At 38.4% G+C, this 23643-nt stretch overlaps 3 protein-coding genes across 4 annotated transcripts in view; 1 reads left to right on the forward strand and 2 right to left on the reverse strand.

The window, feature by feature from the left end:
* The window catches only part of rpl34 (ribosomal protein L34), a 199708-nt gene extending 192368 nt beyond the window's left edge, over nt 1-7340 (reverse strand). Inside the window, exons 1-5 of one of the 2 annotated variants that reach the window (XM_053343836.1) lie at nt 7294-7340; nt 6771-6842; nt 6141-6240; nt 4846-4949; nt 4555-4647 (exon numbers count right to left, since the gene is read on the reverse strand). In XM_053343836.1, the coding sequence (XP_053199811.1) occupies nt 4563-4647; nt 4846-4949; nt 6141-6240; nt 6771-6835 (354 nt within the window). In that variant the 5' untranslated portion in view covers nt 6836-6842; nt 7294-7340 and the 3' untranslated portion in view covers nt 4555-4562. Of the gene's footprint in view, nt 1-4522; nt 4648-4845; nt 4950-6140; nt 6241-6770; nt 6843-7293 lie in introns of those variants that run through there. The other variant, XM_053343835.1, reaches the window with a different exon arrangement.
* ostc (oligosaccharyltransferase complex subunit) lies at nt 548-2352 on the reverse strand. Its single transcript, XM_053343834.1, has 4 exons — nt 2148-2352; nt 1642-1735; nt 1334-1531; nt 548-1154 (listed from the first exon to the last, which is right to left on the reverse strand). Exons 1-4 carry the CDS (start codon nt 2284-2286, stop codon nt 1136-1138), a joined length of 450 nt encoding a protein of 149 aa, XP_053199809.1. The 5' UTR covers nt 2287-2352; the 3' UTR covers nt 548-1135.
* A 10519-nt stretch (nt 7341-17859) lies between the features above and the next one.
* LOC128384282 (sodium/potassium/calcium exchanger 2-like) overlaps nt 17860-23643 on the forward strand; it is a 39463-nt gene continuing 33679 nt past the window's right edge. The window contains exon 1 of the mRNA XM_053343832.1: nt 17860-18776. Within this exon, the coding sequence (XP_053199807.1) occupies nt 17869-18776 (908 nt within the window). The 5' untranslated portion in view covers nt 17860-17868. The remainder of the gene's footprint in view (nt 18777-23643) is intronic.

The following is a 23643-nucleotide window of genomic DNA, read 5'->3' on the forward strand; positions in this document are numbered from 1 at the left end:
ATGGTATTTTCATCATACTCAGCAGTCCTTAGTATATGTGAGTGCTGCTTAATGTTAAGCCATATAGTAACAACTATGAAGAGCCATGTAGATCTTAGTTTGCTCTTAGGTCAAAACTACAGACTAGTAACACTAAGAGCAAGTAACTAATTTCTATTAATGTATTTTAACTGTACAATCTACAATTACCACAAGATAATTATAATAACCTAGTGAGCATAGAATGGGTAACTGTCTAATTTATTTCTATGAACATATAATTGGCAAAATATCTGTATTTTGAGGCTGTCAGTAGTGGCCTTTAGTTACTTTTTAATGTAATGCAGCTGACCACAAAACTCTGCTTGGTAGGTCTATAACGCCACCTTCTGGAGGTCAAATTATGTTGCCAAAGTAGTGTATATGAAACCTACTAAAAAGTAGGAAGTCACGTTACTCCTTGTTCTATTCTTTTCTTAATACAATATTATACATTTTTACAGTAGAAATAAATCCTAAATTAGCTTGATAGTTGACAATTCACATACATATGACAACTGCAAGGAACTCTGAAAAGGAAGATTTATTTCACCATCTCGTACAAAAATGCAACTGTGACAGGTTCAAGGCATTTTCAAGAACTGCTTTACAAAAAACAAACAACTTAAACAGTATTGAGAGTCCCCTCTAAATGATTTGCAGTGCTAATCAATGCCAAATCAATGGCTCCATCCCAATTATGTCCAGTGACTTCCTTTCCTTTTTCTTCTGAGACACTTTCTCCTAACCCATTTCCAGGTTGTCAGTAAAATGTGTCTCCTAGGGAAACAACACATTTGGTAATGATGTGCCAGTAATGCATGTGGTAATATAGAAGATAAGCATTACTGTTGGATTTAACACTGCACAGGGAGAAAAGGAGAGGAAAGGAGGTCACTGATTACCAATAAGACACAGCCAGTGTCAGACTGTCAGTACATCCGGGACTATTTTCTTAAGCAAGGTCAGTGCTTTCAGTCCTTAATCATTGTTGATTATATCAAAAGGTTGAGTTAATCCATATTTTTTTACTGCCTGTTGGGCCCTCTTCCACCTTATTTATGATGCCTTCTGTCCATCCAAATCATCTGTCAGATTGTGTGTGCTGTCTGCGCTTTTAGCCCATGAGGTATCCACTGAAAAGAAAAGCAAACTTATTTGTAAAGACCAAAGAACTACTAAAATGTGAGAGTAGTAGAACTGCTGCAGACTATCATTTGCAATTATCAGGTAACAGGTTAAAAAGCATCAGATGGCTGTTTGAATAGGCAATGAATGATACACATCTAGATCTTTTGTGGGAGTTTTGACTTACGGCAGCTTCATGCGCATGAACACTCTTGCCATGAAGAAGCTGAGGAGCACGCTGACAAACCCGATGAAGAGCAACAGGAAGCGGTTGAGTTTGGGAATGTTTGGTGCATTAGAGCGGTCCAGGATTATGAAGCCCAAGCCTCCCATTGTGAAGAGGAAACTTGAAGCCAGTCCTTCCATAATGTACTGGCCATTTACTCTGTAAAACAAGCAAACTTGCATCAACTATGCTTTACCTGTACAATATGCAACTACTTTATAGTTCAAGTTTAATGAGATGCAAGACGTTCAGGACTGCCTATGACATACCTGTATGCCAAAAAGGCCACCGGCCGCTGGTGTCCATGCTCATCAGTCATTGAACCCACACTTGGTGGTTCAACTATGACATCGTAGATGATTCCTGTAGTGTCGATAGAAAATCATTGATTATAGATCAATCAGACCGTAGAACAACTTTCAGTGAGAGCAGCGTTTAAGCTCAATGTACAGACAATTTGTAATGTTAAACACGACAACAACACAATTAGAAGAAAACCCTACACTTTCTCACTGTTGCACTAAGACTATCACTTTAGAAAATCTGACAAAGATGCATTCAATTAGTGTGATGCTTAGCTTAGCTTAGATGTAACGTTAGCCTCCTCTCTCGTCTATTATGGTAACAGCCTACTTATTAGCGATAAGAAGCTGATTTACAAGTGCAACAAAAGCCTTTATCTATGCACCCTTTTTACATTAAATGAAAGCTCATATGTCGTAGATTAAACGAGAAGTATGCTAGTTAGCAGTCTTAGCTTAGCAGGTCCGTTTACCTCCAGTGATGAGAAAGTAGGACACAATAACGACCGCATACACCGTCATAGCCGACGGCATATGCAGCCAAGACGGTTTCTTCAGTTTTATATTTGGACATTCCAGCACAGCAAACGGTATACTGTATAAAGTCTCCATGGTTTATCAAAATATGTCCTGTGGCGACTGTGCAGCTGCTGGCTGGAGCTGTGACGTCTGCGTAGCGGCTTGGTTGACGTGTCCCGGAAATACATGCGCTTTTGTCTTTTTTGTTTTTTCTGGGGGTTTTTTTGTATAAAGTGTTCAATTAATGGATTGCATTAAGCTATTTTACAGCAAAATTCCTTTAATGAAACCATACCTTTAAAAAATAATAATAGGATACATTTTTTTTCCATCAATAAAACTTTATTGACAATAATAATTCAGTACAAAAGCAGTTATTAATGTACATTACAAAGCAATGAACAGCAGCCAGAGGGGTTAATAATAGGATACATAAATGCACGTTTAGCCTGCGTCATTACGTCATACTCAACGTGACCGTAATAAAGAGATGACTACGCTTGAAATTTATCACACTAGATTTTGAACATGATGACCCCAAAATTAATATTATTGCAATGTCAGTAATGGGATTTTTCTCCAGTTTAAGTGTTTACTCTTTACCTTCAAGATTTTGCATATTTTACTTTGATATGAATTCAGATTAGAGCTATATTTGAAAACGATTTTGATATTTTTGTCTTTTCTGAAAATATTTCTAAAGCAAGAGATAGGAGTAGAGACTTATTCCATTTCTCATACTCTATTCTATATGATTTGCATACTATTGTTTTATGAGATAGATGAGTGTTTATCATAAATAGATGCATGTGTAGATTTTATTTAGTTTGGATGTGTTTGTACTTATGGAGCTGTGTGTATATTTGTAGTATTTCCATTGAGGGATATATCCTGAAGCATCCTCTGTGGGAGGTTTATTATGATTGTTATTGATGTATTGTCCTGTTAAGACGATGTCAGATTGATTGATTTGTTGATAATGTGTCTGAATGTTCCCAGAAAACAAAAGTACAACTATTTATTTATTCACTTTAAAATGTTCATATAGAGAATGACCTGACCTGGAGCATCAACCCCACTGCTATCATCAAGAAGACACAGCAGAGATTGCACTTCCTGAAAGTACTCAGGAATAACCAACTCTCACAAAAACTGCTTGTGTCCTTTTATCGTTGCTCCACAGAGAGCATTTTGACCTACTGCATGTGTGTGGTTCTCCAGCTTCACAGCTCCGGGGGGTCATCACCACAGCCCAGAAGATTATTGGCTGCCCCCCTACTCCCTGAAAGATCTGTTCATTTCTCGCTGTTTCAGGAAAGCTCACTATATCCTCAGGTACCCATCTCACCCAGGACACTCACTCTTTGAGCTGCTGCCCTCAGGCAAACGCTACAGGACATTAAGAGTACGCACAAATAGATAACACACAACTTTTACACTAAAGCCATAAATGCACTTAACTGCATTAAATAATTGTAATTTATTTATTTTTGTTTCTGCACTTTAAAGATGGCATCTCAATTTCGTTGTGCTTTGTACAATGACAATAAAGACTTTCTATTCTAAACAGTATTGCAACAGATTTTTTTTATTGCAAATTAGCATCAGTTTAATTGTATTTCTTTCTTCCATACTGCTTTGTCCTATATTATTTTTTTACTTTTATTATGCTTCAAATAATGACCTTCCAAAAATCCATCAATTCTTCCTCTACATTTGACACTCATAATTATCTATAGTAATTTACCATAAACTTAGATTCATGGTGATTTTTTGGAACTGTATTCAACTGTATTATGATTGTGAAATTGTGCCAGCAACCCATGCTATTCCTATATTAAACAATTCTCAGTTTAGAGCTATTCCACTCACCAAAACAGGTTTACTTCAGTTTTAGATTTAGGTAGTGTACATGAGTGCATCATCCTGTGGGTGCTCTAGTCCCTGCCACTTCAACCACCTGTTGACAACAGTGTTGTGCTTTTGTTTTTAGAGCACTCAATTTAAATATTCCAAATATTCAGTCTAAAAGTCTGTTCAGATTCTCTGCTTCAACTGCTGCTCTCCAACATAACACTCTGACTCATAACATTTAACTGTAAAATACTGTATTTGGCTTCATGTAAACCTCACATCATAAATGTTAAGTGATCAGCTTATTCCCATAACGATTTCTAATAGCAAGTTTGGCATTTTGTCAACAGATCTGCAATAAACACTAATTTATCAGAAACAAGGCTTTCAAAAATCACAAACCAGTCATGCAGAGTTCTATCTGCCTTTTCAATTTAATGTAAATCAAATGAAAGAGAAGTCAGAGCAAGAAATAGATTTGTTTGTCATTTTTTATTGTGGCAGTACAATACATTTTACTTAGACTTTTGGATCTGTGCCTGTGCCTTCAGCACCTTGACGACGATCTTCTGCTCCTCAATCAGGAAAGCACGCTTGATCCTGAGAATCAAAGAAATAACTCAATTAGTCATTTACTACAAACTTGAATTCCATCATATCTGACTGTACAACACTCCTTATTCTTCATTACACACGTTAAAAGTTTGGACTAAATCTTCTTGTCAACATCTTTAAAAAAGGTAAATCGGTGTTATTCTCTAAAAATAAAGCCAGATGAAGGGGAAATGCTTCTCTTACCTGTCACGCACGCTCTTGGCGCACATAGAGCCACCGTAGGCCCTGCTGACGTGCTTCTTGGTCTTGGAGAGCCTCCTCAGAACCTGAGGTCTAACAGCCCGAATCTACAAGACAAAGAAGAGTATAATTGTCAGAAAAGAGCTGATCAAGTACCAACAATCACATTTCAAAGACATGCCATAGTGTTCAAAAGCAGAGGAACAATTTGATAAGTCTGTTTTAAAACAAAGCTTGTACTGTAGGCTTCAACAGAAAGGATGAAGGATACAGTTACAGCTAGTCTACATTTAACACCCGCAAGCATTAAATGCATTTTACATAAAAAAGGCAAGCAGCACAGGCAGACTAGAAGATGTGTGCAAGTTAAAGTAAACAAATCTTTTAAAAGTTTAAAACCTAGACCACTGCACAATCTACAAACACACTGACAAATCAGACATTTTTTTTTTTAAACTCTTATGTCCCCTCTGATGCACACTGTACTGCTCTGATCTTATTTTGAGGATGATCTCCAACATTTGTAAAACAAATTTGGAACACACCTTCTGAGTTATAACATGTCAAACAGGGAAAGGAGTAGCAGGATAAACACATGGATGTAGGATAAGCCCTTCACCAATCAGGCTAATGAGCCCGATTACTCAATTTGAATAGTACTTGCTGGTGAAATTTTGTTTAAGCCAACAACTCCTTAAGACGCCAATTTTAATTAAAAACAATTGTATAATTATGTTGCTGAGTGTTACTTTAACTCGTCAGTTAAACTCCAATGCCCAAGTATGAATATCCACTGCTTCATTGCAAGTTCACAATGGTCCTCCATCTCTATCCAGATCATGTTGTATGCTGCTTAACATTAAATCAAAGATTTTATTCATTTGCGAGCTAATCCAGTTTACCTAAAATTAACAAAAAGTCGTATCACAAACAACTGTTAATCTCCAAAGTGACAATCATTACGTTAGCACTCTGAACTCATCACTTCAGATTCAGTTATATCACCATAAAATACAAAAGCTTCCTCACTAACCACATCTTGATATGTCAAAGTTATGAGAAAGTACAAAGCAGCACACAACACCCCATATAACACATCTTCTGCACCTTATATCAGTGATACAGATAGGACAGAAATTGGCAAAAATCAGTTACAGACTAGCATTTTCCCACCAAAAAACACTGATGTAGGAGCTGTGTGCCTACTGCAAAAACAGCATCTTTACCAGTATTGCCAAACAACAAATCACATGTGTATAGAGCATACTGTTGGGGGAAGATATTATGCATCTACTTACACCATGCAGTCTTCCTGGGAGGATGCCACATGCTGACTTGGGAGCTTTGCCGGTCTTCTTGGTGTACAGGTACACAATACGGTTACCAGGCGTCCGGGACCTGCAGACCAGCAAAGAAACAGTTTCACAAACAAATACTTTAACTGGCTATGATGCTGTCAGCTTCACACATATCTTCCTGCAAGATTGAAGCACTTATTACTTCACAATATTCATCTTCCATTGTGTATTCGATTATACTGCTTGTACCAAATATGTAATGTTCTCATTTATGCCAATATCTATACTGTTTGTACTTTTAAAACATGTATTCATATTTATACTACTATATATAGATAATCTAGTTTGTTTTTATCATAACTTGAGCTGCGTATTCAGAAATCGGTAGCTTTCACATTTCATACTGTTACTTACATTCACACTACACTATTCATACTGTTAATATTCAAACAGTATAGATCTCTTAACACATTTCTACTGGTATTTATTTATATATCAAAAACACACACACACTCACTTCACCACTTCTTTAACACTTCCGTTAAGATGCTAAGCTGCATTTTGTTGTCTCAACTTGTACTCTGTGCACTGACAATTAAGCTCAATTTAATATATTTAGATACTACTTACAGTCTAGTTTTGTTGGAGGCGGTGTTGTAGGACAACCTACGACGGTAAGTCAGGCGCTGCACCATGATGAAGCTGGAAAAAGACACACTGTTGAGTTAAGATACAAACATGCTGCCTGGATGCTAACAACCCTTATTGCTAGGCTATCGGTGCTACGGCTAAAGACTGAGACACTAGCAACCGGTAACGTTGGTAAACTTGTTAACAGCCTCAATTTATCTCCAAAGAAAAATAGTCCATGATGTACAGCTTAATTATATGTCAGGTCACTCTAAATGAAGCTACAGCGACGCTACTACATGTAGCTCGGTGTATTCATAGCGGCCTCTTAAGAGACCCCAGAGGGGAGCTTTAAAAATGTTAATTGTAACCCACTTTCTCGGGAAATCTTCACGTAGTTATAAGCCAACACTTGTTTATAGAATCATCTCTACTTGAAATTAACCACACAATTTTCTAAAATGTAGGATTACACTGGATTATTTGGTCAGAATGTATCGGAGTAAAGTAGGGGCCACCATACCTGCTATCACCGTAACCGGAAGAGGAAGGACTTGGGCGCCTGTCAAAGGTTATACTTCCTCCATGCCGGTGTTACATCGTATTTGGTCACCCTTCAGCTTCGTGACCTGCAGTGGTAGAAAAAGTAAGTTTCGATACCATATTCTAAGAATACTAAATTACAAGTAAAACCACTGCATTTGGAATCCTACTTAAATTTAAAGTACTTTTACTTAAGTAAATGTATCTGGTAGGCTAATACTTCCATATTTCTAGGACTTTAATGGAATGATTTTTTACGTGTAATAAACTATTTTTATATATTTTTACATTTTTTATCAGAATCTTACCGCTTTTCCACCTAATCAGTTCCAGTGCTTTGGTGGAAAAATGGTGGAAAAGGGGCATCTGTGCCTGCAAGACAGCAGGTCACAGAATCTGATGGGTTACCAAATACGATGTAACATCGGCTACCTCAAGCCTGTCTCCTGCTGGTGTTAAAGTTTTGCAACACAGAGAACGTATGAAACAAATTATGTGTTTATATGCTTAAAAATGTCCTTCGAATTATAATAACCGATACTTCTTTTGTGTGCGTTGCACCAAATTAAACACTTAAAAAAAAATCTAAAAAAATATTTTCACAAGTTTGTTTACAGGCACATACTTGGCATGGATGATAAAAAAAGTCCTGATACAATAACACGAAGCCAAATTATCATAGCTGGCTATATGAAATATTTGGCAAATATAGTTATTATATTCAAGATCAAATAAAAAATTATTTGACATTTAATACATTTAAAATGGTATACAATGTGTATTAAAGTAATAATGACACCCTTTTAACTTGACATTAAACACACATAAAACACATAAGACACATAAAAGATCCAAAAAAAATCCTAACATGATCTAATTAACAGTATTGACTGGAAAGTTTTTATGTTTTAGTTGCTCAAGCACTGATAAATATACAGTATCTCACAGTTTGAGAGAACCCAGAAGGGACAAGTCACCAAACAGGAACAGACACAGTGATTCACCAGTTTATTCAAATCAGGCGTTTTCACAGAGTATTTTGACATTTCATTACAGGAGGAGCACATGTGCAGCTTATATCTTAACAATGGCTTAAGTTATGATGGCTGCATGACATTTAGATTTAGATTTAGCTCTTCAATCCTGCTATTGTATTTACTGACATTGACTGACACACCTAAATGGAGCAGAGTACAAATAAATTTCACTAGTTGCACCTGTGTTTTTCCTACTTGACAAGTCAATATGTTTGCTAGAAAAGGGCCTATACTTACTTTGCCTAAACCTCAGTGGGGACCCACCTATTCCCACAAGCAAGGCAGCAATAACTGGATCAACCTCAAGTCCACGAATTGGCAGTGTAAAGACAATGCATAATTTGTCCACAAGATGGCAGCAGAGTTAGATTGTGTTACTTGTAGGTAGTTTACAGGGTGACACTTGACCAAGAGGCAGACTCTACAGCCCCTGGACAAGGATGGAAATATACATGTATGTGTGCAATTGATGTAATAACAGGTACATTTAAGCTTCAACCCTAATATTGTGTAACTGGAAACATACACTTTCTAAAAACTTGAGATGGACCATTCAGCTTTCTCTTGTATGAAACACAAGCATGCTGACACAAACACTTTAAAGCTCCTTCAGTTGAACTAACGTTTCAAAAAATAAAAAATAAAAACATAACACGTATTTCCTTACATACTATTTATAGTATTCTCCAATGGACAGGGGCGCCTCTTCTATTATATGTTATGCTCTGCCTGTCTTAGCTATGCTAATTTATGATAAATGTCCCAATGTGAGTGACCCTGCAAATATATAAATAAGTGGTAAAATAAAATTATATGGAAAATTAATCTAGGTTTTCGAGGAAATTAGCAAAGGCATTACACAGATAAGAAATATAAAGTGCTATTTCTTTTGAGTATTTAAGTTTGCCCAACATAATCTAGGGCAGCAACAAAGTGGCACGTTATTTTTCAAGTGGCACAAGTTGGTTTGATTTAATTAATAGTATAGCAAACATAATTAAAGATTTTTTTTTAAGTATTTTTAAAAACCATCTAAATGATGCATGTATGCATTTTCTTTGCAACACGAAAAAGTAGCTCTATGCCATGAATACTTAAAAATAACTCCCAGGTATTGGAATCAGTAGCATACACACCGTAGCTCTAAGGAAAGAAATAGCTCAAAATGGCTCCTTATCAAAGAGGTGCGGTGTCACGAACAGATATTTGCTGAGCTCAGCCAACAGATGGTGAGCTTGGCATCCTTTTAGATGAGGCATTTGGCAAAGGCAAAGTTCAGTGACAACTCACTGCTCTGTAGAATGTACTGGCACATTACGCATCCTGTTTAAAGGAATGATACTGTGTGTTTTTATGCTTAACGGAGTTGTTTTTTTGACAGTGAAAATTACTTTGCACAGGTTTTGCTGATTATTCAGTTTTCTGGCAATGTTTTTTACAGCTAAAATTAAACTACTAAATTGCATGACTTGATGACGTTTAAAATTCTACCATGCTTTAAGACTTATCATAAATATGTTGTCCGTTACAACTAATCAATTTGGACCAGTCAGTGACAACATCCAAAATGTTGGTTTGTGATGGAAAAGTCTTAAGTCTATTCTATATTATTTACACAAGAGGTATATGTTTAGATGTTCAAAGTCTGCTAAACAAAGGGTTCTCTGAAAATGTTGCTTAGTTACCTTCTCCAGTATTTTTCTTTTTGTCATCAAACCTGACATAGGCCAAATATGTTTTCTTAAATCCACAGCAAAAAGATTTCACTTTCTTCATTGACATTTATCTTTTTGATCAGTCATTTTTTATTTATCACTGGTGATCTCTAGAGGTCAAATCGTGTTCTACATGATCTGTTGAGGGATTGATTTGATTGAGTCCAGATGTGACACGACCTGGGAATAACTCGTTCTCTATGAGAATAAAGGTCTCATACAAAGGTTGCCAAGAAGATTTGTGCCGACTCCAAGGGACACCAAGGCACAAACACATGTCCAAATAATTAGTAACATCTGCAGCCAGTTGGTCTTAATCTTGTCAAAAGTAATTATTCTAAAAGGCAGCATTTTAATTGAATCTTTAATTTAGATGTTAATAAACAAAATATCAATAAACTCACATCATTCAATAATTATTTACAATGAAGCCAGCTGACTTTACTGCTCATTTTGAGGATCACCCCTGCACCCATTGCACCACCCTCTCATTCAGTCGTGACTGGTCAAAGATGAACCATATCACCTTAAGTGCACTAGATTACGCAAGCCATGCCGACCCCCCCTCTACACATCTCCTTGGGCCTTCTGTGTAATCTGCTGAGATTTAAACCTGCTGCTCCTGTTTAATAAATCCACTGCGATTAAAATAGGATTACAGCTCCGCTTTCGCCTTCCTAATGACATCAGAGCATGAAACATTTTTTGACTCCCCCCACCCCCCCAGTTGGAAGGTTTTTACCCAAGCTCACTCATTCCTCCCTCGTACTTGTCGTAACCAGACAAGCGGCAACCTCCTTCCCCCAAAAACCTCATCTCTGCAGCCCAGCGGGTCAGTCCGTCTGTGGGGGCTGCTGACATAAGGATTAACCTCATAATGCAGCAAACATCCTGTATCAATGCTGTCCTCCTTCACATCAGACTTCTCAATGACAGATAACAAAAGTGGGCTGTTGTTTACCTGAACCTTGACACCTCCACAATACACAGCCTACACCAGAACAACCCTCTACTCTTTCAGTGCTTACCATTGCGTGCCTGCTCTTTGTGGCCATATGTCATGGATGTAAAGCTATGAAATATTAAACACCATATTTATCTACCAAAGGTCATGAGGACACAGTGCACATGTTGTCCCTCCTGCATTTACTGTGGACTTCTTGTAATGTGAAATGAGGGATGGAGCAGAGCAAGCAGATCAATACAACTCTTTTGTCCTATTTGTCCTTCTGTAGTATTGTCCTGCAATGGTTAAATGCTGTAAGGTCACAAAAGGCAAAGATTGATTGGATTTGCACGTCAGCTAAGCTCGTATTTTACCCTAATACACAATGTAGTTCTACATCATCATACAGCGAATGTTGATGTAGAGTGTTTTATGCTGTAGTTTCTGTAGAACTGATGTGATTTAAGTGACTACATAAAAGATGACAGTTTTAATTATTTCAAGTTTAGCTACTTGACAAACTCTTACACACAGTCTCAACTTATGCTTGCCAACATACACACTATGTCCATCATGCTCTGTATGCTGTAGAAAGCAGTGGCTGGCTGCTTACCAGAGTGTTATGACTATTACAATTAAATGCTTCGAAATCAGGTCAAAAATTCATAGTTAAGTCTGCTAATTCGTTTGTAGAGAACCACTGTTTCACTTGTGTTTCAATGTATCATATTAAATCACTGCTCTATTGGACACTATGCTAGGGGCAGGCCTCTATGGATAGTGTCAGTCTGCCAGTTGGTCGATCAACCACTTTGGTCTAGACTGAAATATCTGAACAACTATGGATTTTCATGAAATGTTATGCAGACTGGTGATCTTTTGACTTTCGTCCAGTACCACCATGCAGTTGACATTTGTGGTTTTGAGAAGACTATCTAGAGTTTGCGTGACAGGGTGGGGTTTTTAGACTCTTTTCTTTATGTTTCCCTTACTTCCTTCTCAATTTCACTGGTTGTCATTATTGCTCAGTCATGTTTTGCGATGTACTATTTGAATGGGAAGTTGATAGTTTACCACATCCTTAGGTTCTATGGTTGGTAAACTGTGCAATAAGTGACATATCTCAGACTGCATATGAATCAAATATGCTCAATAATGTTGACATTTGGTACACACATCCATTTCCCCATCAGGACGAATGTACCTTTATGATCTCCTGACTTTTCATTTCCCGACTGTATCATTCGTCTTGACTATTTTAACTCCCTGTTCCCTGCATCAGCAAAAAATCGATGGATTGTTTACAAGTGGTCTAAAATGCTGCTGATAAACTATTGACCAGGTCCTCCTAAAGGTCTCAAGTTACACCAATTATGATCGCTCTTAGCTGGCTCCCCATCAAATTACGAATCCAGTTCAAAGTTATAGTGATCATCTATGGAGCTCTGCATAGTCAGACTCTTGCCTAGATTAGAACTAGGCTAAAACTAAAGGAAACTGTGCTAATGAGTCTATAGCCTTTAAAACCTTTAAAAATTAGCTCAAGACCCATTTGTTCAGACTAAATGTGTCCAATATTTGGTTTATGATCAAATACCTGTCAGCAATTACATTCCCATCAGCCTGCGTAGTACTTTTTGTTTGATGCTATTTAATAAATACTGGCTAATTAGCACTAAATATCAATATAAGATAACACACTAAACTAAGATGGGTTAGGGTTAGAAATGATGAAAAATACAAAAAAAACAGCTGACCAATTAAAGCATGGACTAATATCAAGATTAACAGTTTTTCAGAATGATGGGTTTGGAGAGGTTGGACATACAGTATGACCTCACCCTTTCTAAAACCCTGTCTGCGCTGTGTTTACATGGACCACCAGTGAAAGCAGGGTCTCAATATCGTATCTAATCAGCTCCAGCACTTAGCCATCAGACCTGCCCGTGGATTATCAATTCGTTAATCTCTTTGGAGCTACTACTGCTAAAATGAATAGCCCCGTCAACCCCCCCTTTTCAACTAAAATGGTCTCTTCCATGTTATCTTTGAACAATCTTGCTTTTGTGCGATAACTCCAAGGCAGACCATTTGTCTTTTAAAACATTAACTCAGCAGTTTTAAGAGCCACATTGACTCACTATTTACTGTCAGAGCATCCCACTGGTGCCTGTGCCCATTTTGTTTTGCTGACCACATTTTCCTAAGGGGCAGGTGGTCTGTCCAAGCCTCTTTATACAGACTTGTGGTGGTGGTGGTGGTGGTGGTGGTGGGGTTACTAATACTAATATGAGGCTTTCAACATCTAATCCGGACCAAGTCTCTTAGAAAAAGCTTATCTTGAGACTCTCCAGTTTGACTGCTTTCCTCTTCTACGAGACCAAAAAGCTTTTGAATTGTTTAATAGAGCTAATTCAATACCTTGCCGTAGTCAATTGCCCTTCCCTCTTCACCGGAAAAACTTGCTTGGTTATCATCACCCTATCTATCCCCCACTGCCCCTGCCTCATTGCTGACAAATCCATACAACTATGTGGGACACAAAGGCATGGATTTAGCTGCCGGGCCAAAGCGAGGATGGGCCGGGTGGGGGGCAGGGCCATCATGGAAATTTCTGTTGTTTTGTCACAGCACAGATTTCAGACAAATCAAAACAACTGCCACCATCACCCCTTCAAACCCCCCCTTCTCCCCACCACAACCCACATGATCTGTGACCAGTCATCACTTTTATGCTGGAAATGCAGCCAGATCAGGAGTGGTGCGATGGCGTGGAGGAGAGGAGTGGCTGCGTATGCACCGGGGGCCATTGTTGAAAAAGAGCTGACAGTCTGGATGGGATCTCATTTGATAGGCAAAAATATTGACGGATCTCATTCGAAGAGCTGGGGGTCACAGGCTCGTAGTGCGCTTTATGATGACGATGTGGACTGATCAGATACATGTAGTCCTACGACTAAACATCCCATTAAAAGAAATGTATCGGTTACTATTATGATAGCCCTTGTGTCTCTTCCATTAACCATTAAAACTAACTTTTGATTCACTATTACATTTATCATGTTTATTCACAAGATCAAAATACCAGAATTTTTACAAAGGCCTATTTTGCTGACACATCATTTCCGCTCTTCTACGTCAAAAGGTTGTTTGCTCAAACTGTAAAATTCAGCTGAGTTCAAAGAGGTAATCCAGCAATTTAGCACTGCATAGCCATACAGTTGGGTGAATCAAAAGTGACAGATTTTTTTTTTCTTTTTTAAAGAATGAACAATATCAAAGCAGCACAGACCATAATATCGTAACTTTTAGTCTTTACTATGGGTCAAGCTCCAAACATGCTGGATCCTACATTTACCATAATGCAACTCGATAGTGTCAAGGTCACATTAGACCTTCAACACCCCCTGAAAAGCCACTCTTCCACCTTAAGTTTGTAATGCAGACAGATAAAATCATCAGACATTTTTTCAAACTGAAAGTGAAATTCATGTGTAAAATTGGTGGAAATTCCCCCTTTAATTCTTCAACTTGACAGATAATACAGTGACGAAATCTCTGCCTCACAGCTCAGCTTTATCTTCCCCAACTATCTAATCAATGATGTAGCCTACTTACATGTTCATTCACCCCATCATATCCTCCAAATGTTAATCAGCTTGAGAGGGTGTCCACCAGTTTGTTCATGTGGAAATACTTGGGACTGCTTGGTGAGGAAGCCCATTCGTGATAGCTCCAGTATGACAGGCAATGCATTATAGATCTACTGTAGTGAGGCAATCATACTCACTCTACAACAGAATGAATAGGCTTCTGGGCTTAGAACTGTGAAAAAATGACATTTCCAGTCTCAAGAGAGCATTTTGGTGAAGAATTAAATTACACATTTTCCTTACTTTTTATATGGACAGATAACTCCAAGTGTTGATGTAACTATGTGTTAGTCCAATTCAGAGGCACATCCATTTATTTTCATATCAGATAACTTCCAGAGGGATTATATTTGTTTCAAGTACTACCACACCAACTATACTTTAGCTGGAAACCTCTAGACCCCATACTATAATGGATGGTGGTCACAAAATATCTGAGTATTGATAATGTGAGGTAATTCAAGTTAACACTATCAGCCTCTGTGTTTCCTGTTAGGTAACAGGAAGCAACTATGGTGGAGAAGAGAGGGGAGAGAGAGAGAAAGGGGCAATCAATGAGGTCAGTGAATCATGATTTATTATACAGCACCAGGGCATCAGTGTTACACATACTTTACTTCACTGTGTAGAGATTGTGTGTCTACCCAACAGGGTTTGACCTGTCAACTAACGCTAAGTGGTTGGGGGCTTTATTGGACGTGAGGGGAAACATGGCAATCTGGGGCCTAAAAGGATGATGGTCATGTCAGATGAAGGCTCTGTGTTGGATGACATATTCAACATGAAGAAAAATGGCATATAAAGCATGCGTGACCTTTTTAATGTTTAATCTGCCTTTGATACTAAATGAATAAAATATTAAAGGAATAGTTTAACATTTTTGGAAAATATGTTAATTGTCTTTCTGGCAGTGTGTACAGCAAATATGAAAGTGTAGCCAATAGCTGTTTAGCTTTGCATTGGTGCAGCATCAAAAGAGTTTCTGTTAAATGAGAAATAGGGTGTTAATTGGTGAAATGTAAAATAGGTAGATTTTGTTATTTTTTTTGACAGAATCACTCTAGCTTTCTTTATGCTAAGCCACTGCTGGCTCCAGCATACACATATGAGAGTGGTATCCATCCTCTCACCTGAGCTCAAATTCAACTATTCCTTTATCACATATTGTATTGTAGTTTACAAATGTGAAGATATTGAATTAGCACGTGACAGAAATCAATGATGCTGCTCATTAGGGTGTTATCTGTGAGACATGGATCCAGCACTTGCATGTAACCTTGGAATGACCCAAGACATGCACATAAATCAGCTGCTGAGCCGAAGCACATCCACCTGTTCCGTCATCAGAGTAATAAAAAAAAGGAAGAAATCAGTGGAAATACTGCCTTTGCTGTGTAACCAAGGCAACTCCTCCCTCAAAATGCAACATCACTAAAGCCCCTACTGCGTGAACCGAGCAAGAAAGGATGCGCTGTTTGCCGCTTACCTGGCTTTATTAATAAACCACCCAGTTCACGTGGTCAGCCCAGCCCGGCATAATATTCTGCTACATAAGCAAGGTATTTTCAACCGAGGTTTTTTTTTTCTCTCATCCGAGACGGGAGGGATGCTGCACTGAGCTGCTGCTGCTGCTGTGAGGGAGAGAGGTGAGCGCAGTTGGCAAAGCAGTGTGTTTTTTTTTTCCTCGTCCAAAGCTCCTCCTCTGTCGTCGGAGAGCGGAGACCGGTCACATTTTGCTCAATGAGAGCAAGAGGGCACTGGAGAGGATTTCCTAATTTCAACCTGCTGCCGTGCCGTGCGGCTGTTTTCTCGCCTCTGTCAAAGGTAAGGCATGACACCGTCTGCATGCTCTCCACGCGTCATGCGCCTCGGCATGGAAACTAATGTTGGGCTGTTTTGGTCGGGGACGGTGGTTAGCTGTTTGTTGTGTGATGATACAGCTGAAAGGGCGAAGGCATTATTGAAGGGCAGACATAGGAAAGAGTTGTCAGTGGAGCTGGCATCTCAGACGAACCATTCAGGCTTAAAGACAAGCAGGCTTGCATCATTGTAAAAGTCAAACAGGACGGGGATGTGTGTTTTTCTCTGCTTTACCTGAGCAGCAGCGTCATAGCGTTGACCATTTTTCACTGACTGCAGCCAAGTGGTGTCCGTAAACCAACGGCCTTCACATTTCATGATATTTTCCCAGGTAACAACATCAGATGTCAGATTTTTATTACAAGTTGTCACTGAATCAAAATGGGACAACCAGCATCAGTCGGAATCATCTGCCCATATAAGTTTTTCGTGTGGTTTGAATTCATACTAGATTTCTTAAAAATGGCAATTAGGCTACTCAATACACTTATTGAATATCTGAAGCTAATAGTCCTCTGAAGCTTTATTGTGACCGCAGTGGACTATCTTATGCTATATATTCATTTCCATATCATATGATCTTTTTTTCTTAATTATAGAGATTTGTTTCAGTGTTTTGTAAGAGACTGACAGTAAATCATGGGATTATTTTAAAACCGTACTCAAATCTCTGCGTTAGATATGCATTTTAAGATGATTATCCCACATGTCTGCATGATATTGGAATTGAATGTTTGACTACATGGAGCTATTTTTGTCAATTGTCAGAAGTAGATCTCCTGATTTGGAGATGAGTCTTCCACAGTAACACTAAAGATTATTGGTTAATTATCTAGCAGGTGATTATTGATTTTTTTTTCTGGTTTGTCTAAATAAATGTCAATATGAAATTACCAATCATTCCATTTGCAATGTTATGAAATAGAGAGAGATTTCAGAGTCTGAGTGTATGTTTTACATTTTACATGACATTTGACAAAAAGATTCTGTTTCATTTAACTTTCCAGCAACTAGACTATATAACCTGACACAACAAGATCGTTAAAATAAACTTGTGTACTCAATATGCAAACAGCCTTTTTAAATCTAGTGTTTTGTCTTAATTTTAAACTTTGGCTTCTTTTTTGGCTTCATAATTAATTTTTTATTCTTTTGACATTTGCCAGCAGAGGCTAATATGAAGACATCATTTGGCAAACCAGACCCTGGAAAGCACCTAGAATCTTTTCAACTCATTTGAAGCCGAAGACCAAACCATGTATTGTCTCCGGTAAAACCGGCTCCCCACTCTCCCCTCTTCCTACCTAGTCACTGAGAGTGAGGACACTCAAGAACTGCAGAGAGATGGGTTCAGATCAACCCTGCATGGATTCACTAGAGCGAAGGCCCATATTGGGTGACGCCTGTAAGCGGCGGGGCCACCGGTATATGCGGAGAAAGCTGAGGCCTGTGCGAATCTTAGGGTTTGTCTTAAGCCTGGTGGCCATAAGTGCCGTCTCCTCCTCCTTCAGTGCCTTCACCTGGAGCTCAGGGGGTCTCAGTGAGCAAGTGCTCCCCCAGGAGAGTCTCCATCAGTCAGCCCCCCACAGGACTCTACTTTTCACCCAACACCAGACAGACCCCAATGTCTCAGTCGATATGCCAATAGCCATGAAATCTACAGCAGATAACAATGAGAGCCAGGGGGACTATCCACCAGACATTTTTACCCGAGATGAGAGGCGCAAAGGTGCAGTGGTCCTCCATATGTTTGGCATGATCTACATGTTCATTGCCTTAGCCATAGTGTGTGACGAATTCTTCGTCCCAGCGCTGACAGTCATCACGGAGAAGCTGACCATTTCAGATGACGTCGCGGGTGCCACCTTCATGGCGGCAGGTGGCTCAGCCCCGGAGCTTTTCACCTCCATTATCGGGGTCTTCATCTCACACAGCAACGTGGGCATCGGGACCATCGTGGGCTCGGCCGTCTTCAACATTCTCTTTGTCATTGGGATGTGCGCCATCTTCTCCAAGGAGATCCTCAATTTAACATGGTGGCCGCTCTTCCGTGATGTCTCCTTCTACATCCTGGATCTGATCATGCTCATCATCTTCTTCCTGGATAACGTCATCTCCATGTGGGAAAGTATAACGCTGCTCTCAGCCTACGCCGCTTACGTGATCTTCATGAAGTTCAACAGCACAGTTGAGGGCTTCGTCAAAGGTTGCATGAGCAAGAACCAAGTGGTAGAAGTAGAGGTTCAGCCCAAGGTGAGTTTGTTTCTTGATCTGTATAATTTTTTTCCAACCTTCTCAGGAACCATTATATAGGAAAGAAAACCCTTGTAGAAAGTAGTATTTAATTTGAAATCAGAAAAAATAGGATTAGCTAATTGGTTGGTAAAATTAACCATTTGTGGTTCCTCTGACATGGGCACAAACACTCATGCTTTTCACATAGCATGCAGCTGATTTGTTGTTATAACAAAGCCATATTTGCTTTTTAATTGTTTACATTTCAGGCAAAAATGAAATTGGTTTGTTAATGGAGACATATAATTCCATACATCTTTTTTATGTTCTCATCAACCTAATGACCATTTTCAATTGAGACCAGAGTCTCACTTGCATCCTGAAATGACCAGTACCAAGACTGGTTGAGCTCATACATGTCATTTACTTTAGAATAAACTAAATAACAGAAACACTAACTGTGTGTGTTAAGTGTTAAACACTCTCCGTAACTAAACAACCATTGAACATTCATGCGTTTCAAGTGATGCAGCACAGGGCTGCCATACAGTATTCCACTGTGGGATTAATAAAACAGAGTCAAATGTGTAATTCTGGGTTAAGCTCTACAAATTGTGTTCTGGTCTGACAACAAATCCCTTGGAAAATCTCAGGAGCTATTTTTTTCCCCCAGTCAGGTTAGATTTCCCCATTAAATACTTTATTTAAACAAACCACACATAGCTTGATGAGGTGAAGTGACTGTTGAGATATTGTTGGCTCTGTGTATTTTTTTGCTCCTACACATTTACTCCCAGAGGAGGTTCTTCATGTACAGTCATTTAGTGTAATATTTGTCTTTTTGCTTAATGGCATAAACACTAATTACTCTGTAGACAAAAACATTAGAAATCACAGTGTTACTTCACATAGTATTCGTCCCCTCAATGACACTTAAGGGCAAAAGACACTGCAGTGCAATTTGATACCGGTGTAGAGATTATCTGTACGGATTTAGATTTCTTTGTGACATGAGATGGAAATGAAATTTTAGAGAAAGTTGTATTGTAAAGCTTTCATTAAATCAGGATTTATTCTAAGTACATAAAGGATATTTAAATGGCAGGTTACACAATGTGGTGAAAAACTCATGAAGAAGACAACAGGCTAATGTTAAAGCCTCCCTTCATTTAAAAAGAAACCATGAAAATAGGTTTATTTTCATTTTGTTATGTTACTATATATTGCGTAGGTTGTACTTGTGTTGTATTAGTTTGATTTATGTGCAAGAAGATGTTGAGAACCGAGTTGCACAGGCTGAGTGCCAGAGAGGACTCAGGTGACCTTGAGCTGCAGTGGATTCTGGGTACTTTGGCTAACAGAAATGTGTGTGTGTGTGTGTGTGTGTCTGTATCTGTATGTGTGTTGAAAAACATTCTTTCGATGGGGTGTGGGGGGTTAGTGCGAGACAGGTGAGTCGATCAAACCCCGCCATCAAGTCTCTGCTTACAGCAGATTTAGCTTTTCCATGCTCTGGCATTGTGGATAACACTACCACCTCTTAGTGCCCTGCTTTACTGCGCACACATATTCTTAATAGCTATTACGTAACATAAAGGAAAAAAATGTTTGAAAGGTGCACAAAATTAGCAGATTTCACAGATATAGGTTGTCAGTTAACCTCTTTATTTTGTCACTCGGTCTACAGGGTTAATAGAAGAAGAAAGTCACAAATATTATTAGAATATAATCATCTAAACACCCTTTTCTAATCAAGCTTTGACACTTTGGGGACATGTGTATTTCAAGACACAAGTGTTATTTTGAGATTTAATTGGCAATTTAGCCAGTGTGTGTGTGTGCGTGTGTGTGTGTGTGCGTGACAGGATAGCAAGGACAAAAAGTAGTGAGTTAACTAACAAACCTAAGGTCAGGTTTAGCTCTTTTTTTTCTTCTTTTTTTTTGTCACGACATTCACGACTATGAATTGGGAGCAGCTGTTGTTCAAATAAATCATTTCAAGGTGTCCTAAATCCTCCATACAGTAGTGCTCAGCTGTGAAGAATTGCATTGTAAAGACAATATGGTGTCATTTGAAGCTATACCCTTGAACTAAACACTTGATTAAAATGGTCTTCCCTGAGATTATTTCATGCATTTTGATATTGGGATGTCCCTGTAGCGTGTTACATTGCTGCCATCAACAGAAACACTAAGTCAGCAGTAAAAGATAAGTAGCAGCGATGTTATGGTGTCACCCTAAAGATAAAATTGTGTAGGTTGTGTACTTGATAACTGGCAATTTGCCATCAACATGCAGGGTACGCATGCTGAGATTTTGGACAAGTGTAATGTTATGCACAGAGTGTAAATGAGAATATGCCATAAATACATGAAATATGTGATTCTGAATGTAACATGAACAGCAGTAGATGCATTTAGAAGTCATCTGTCAGTTTTGTGCTGTCACTGCATAGCTGCTTATACTCGCTTCTCTCTTTTTTTTGACATGAAAAGTTTCTTCTGTGTTTATTCTGCTCCTGGTAACATAAAAATAGATGACTTTGTTTCTCCTATTTTCTTGAAGATAATGGCTTAGCTTCCGGGCAGAGCGTTAAATGGTAGGTGCAGTTTTTTTTTTTTTTTTTTTTTTTTTAGTTTAACCCTGGGGATGAGGTGTTACATTATCAATATAACGAAAACATTCCTGTCAGACCTCCCCTTCTACTCAGTGATTGCTAGGTCTATTTAAAGCCATTGTTTTATCAGCAGTTAAGTGGTCAGGCCTGTTAAAAGTAATCTGCAATAATCTCTCAATCCAGTTAACACAACTATAAATGCTCCATAATACGATGCACTTACACTGGCTTGGAGTTTAAGTAGAATAAGATTGCTAAGGCTTTATTTTTTCTTTGTTTTTGAAAGTTTTTTTTTTGGCATTTTCACCTGTACTGGAAATCACAGTATAGAGGCAGACAGGAAACAGAGGAGAGATGGAGGAGTATGATATGTAACACAGGTCCCTGGCTGGAATGGAAGCAGAAACGCTGTGGTTATGTGGGAAGCGCCTTAAGTATTTGACTATCAGGATGCCCCGAGGCCTTTGTTTTTAGCACATTAAAGTTTACAGAGCTTACAGAGAAGAAGATGTCCTCAGTTCTGTCAAATCTTGCTTGTGGAAATGCTGAAACTGAAATTATAGTTTTGAAATACTTGATAAGTGAATAAGTTAAAAACGATATTATACCCCAGAATTAAGAATGAATGTTTTTGACTTAATGTGACTGCTAACAAAATATCCTTGCATGGATATGATTGTAAAACAGCGGAAACCAGCTATAAAGACAACACTGGCATGCTGGGGGACTTGTTAGCAAACAGTGGCTTATTTACACGTTCTGCAAACAGTGAGCAACATTAGCATCCATTTGGAGTCGTGTTTATGGCCACCTAATGATTGAAAGTCTATTTTTTTTAGTTTTTAGCCCTCCACCAATTAAAGGATATCTATTTAGCCACTAAATGATCCACTACATTCACTGCTAAGTCAATAACGTCATCTGTCTGCTGCAGGCCAGGTAAACAATGAAGCTTTAAGATGTTAAAACGTAAAATGGAAAAGCTGAGGGGGAAAAGTATAGTCTAGTGATGAACCCCTTTCACATACACAGAGAATAATAATTAGCAAAGTGGTGCACTGTAAAATCACAACTGACTTAATAGCTCAGTAATTCACATTAAAATCATGTTAAAATTAATCCTGCTTTAGAGTTATCAGATCAGTTGACTCCAGTACATTTGTTCATCTTTGACCCAAACAGATGTTGGAAGGATATATTTACCTATTAGTTTGGGCCTGATTGGTGCCTAATACCTTTGAGTGCTTAGCTGCTGGTTAATCTCACAACAAGGGCATTCGGCCATAGCCCATTGAGTTAGGTTGCCACCTCTGCCATCCTAAGTCGACCCTGCAGACACAGGCTGTGTTTTACCTGCTGTCACCAACCTTAATGACATTTATTCAGAAAGGTATTGATTTCACTTTCTACTCATCTTTTAAGCTATAGTTGTTTTTCTTGTGTTTGAATGCACAGTACAAGTACGCTAATGTTATTTTGTCACATCTGTCAAGTCAGACCACCTCTGCCTTCGTGCCAAAAGGGTGACTAAAGTGTGGCACATCTCGGCCCCGTAAGAGGGTTGTTAAGGTCAAGCCGGCGTCGCTTAACTGTATTACTGCTCTTAATTGTTGCACGTTCTGTTACACTTAATCTTCTTAGTCTGTTGGTGTGGTTGGTGACTTAACGGGACAGAGTTGACTTGGGCCCATGGACAAAGGTCTGATTACTGAATGACTAGGTTATTCAGTATGTGCACGAGGGGTGAAAGAGATCACCCAATGCCTGATGCCTTTTCTGCCCAGTCTGCACACAATACATCTCACACCCACAAACTGTAATTCACTGGAGAGGAATTCTATTTTTTATCATTTATATTTATTATACAAATTCATTTTTATACATACATAAACACACATTCATGTAAACTTACTACATGCTTTACATGTCTTCAGTTCCTGACTACACTTTTTCCATTAATTGTCCTTTGACTGTAATACAATCATATTTTACATTAGTGCTCACTAATTGTTTTCTGAACTTCTTACTTCCTCTTGAGTCATGTTGACTGTCAACAACTCATTTGATATAATGATGTACTAATTGATTTTAACTTTGTATATGATTTTAACATGATTTTAGGACATTTAATTTAATAAAGAGTGGATTTGTTGGTTCTTTTGTTACAGCCATCTTTTGAAGGATGAAAATTGGATTAGTGTTTGTTTTCATGCAATCATTTATATATGGGGCTATGAAGTAACAGTATAAAGTATACAACTTGATA

Source organism: Scomber japonicus, chromosome 22, assembly GCF_027409825.1.
Source record: "Scomber japonicus isolate fScoJap1 chromosome 22, fScoJap1.pri, whole genome shotgun sequence".
Lineage (NCBI taxonomy): Eukaryota > Metazoa > Chordata > Actinopteri > Scombriformes > Scombridae > Scomber > Scomber japonicus.

Bases quoted from the DNA above. Each gene is read 5' to 3' on its own strand.
- ostc (XM_053343834.1), bottom strand. From the start codon at position 2,286: ATGGAGACTTTATACAGTATACCGTTTGCTGTGCTGGAATGTCCAAAT. The intron at 1,736-2,147 runs GTAAACGGACCT...TCGACACTACAG, and splicing joins CTACTTTCTCATCACTGGAG to GAATCATCTACGATGTCATA. The intron at 1,532-1,641 runs GTATGTCATAGG...CTTGTTTTACAG, and splicing joins GTGGCCTTTTTGGCATACAG to AGTAAATGGCCAGTACATTA.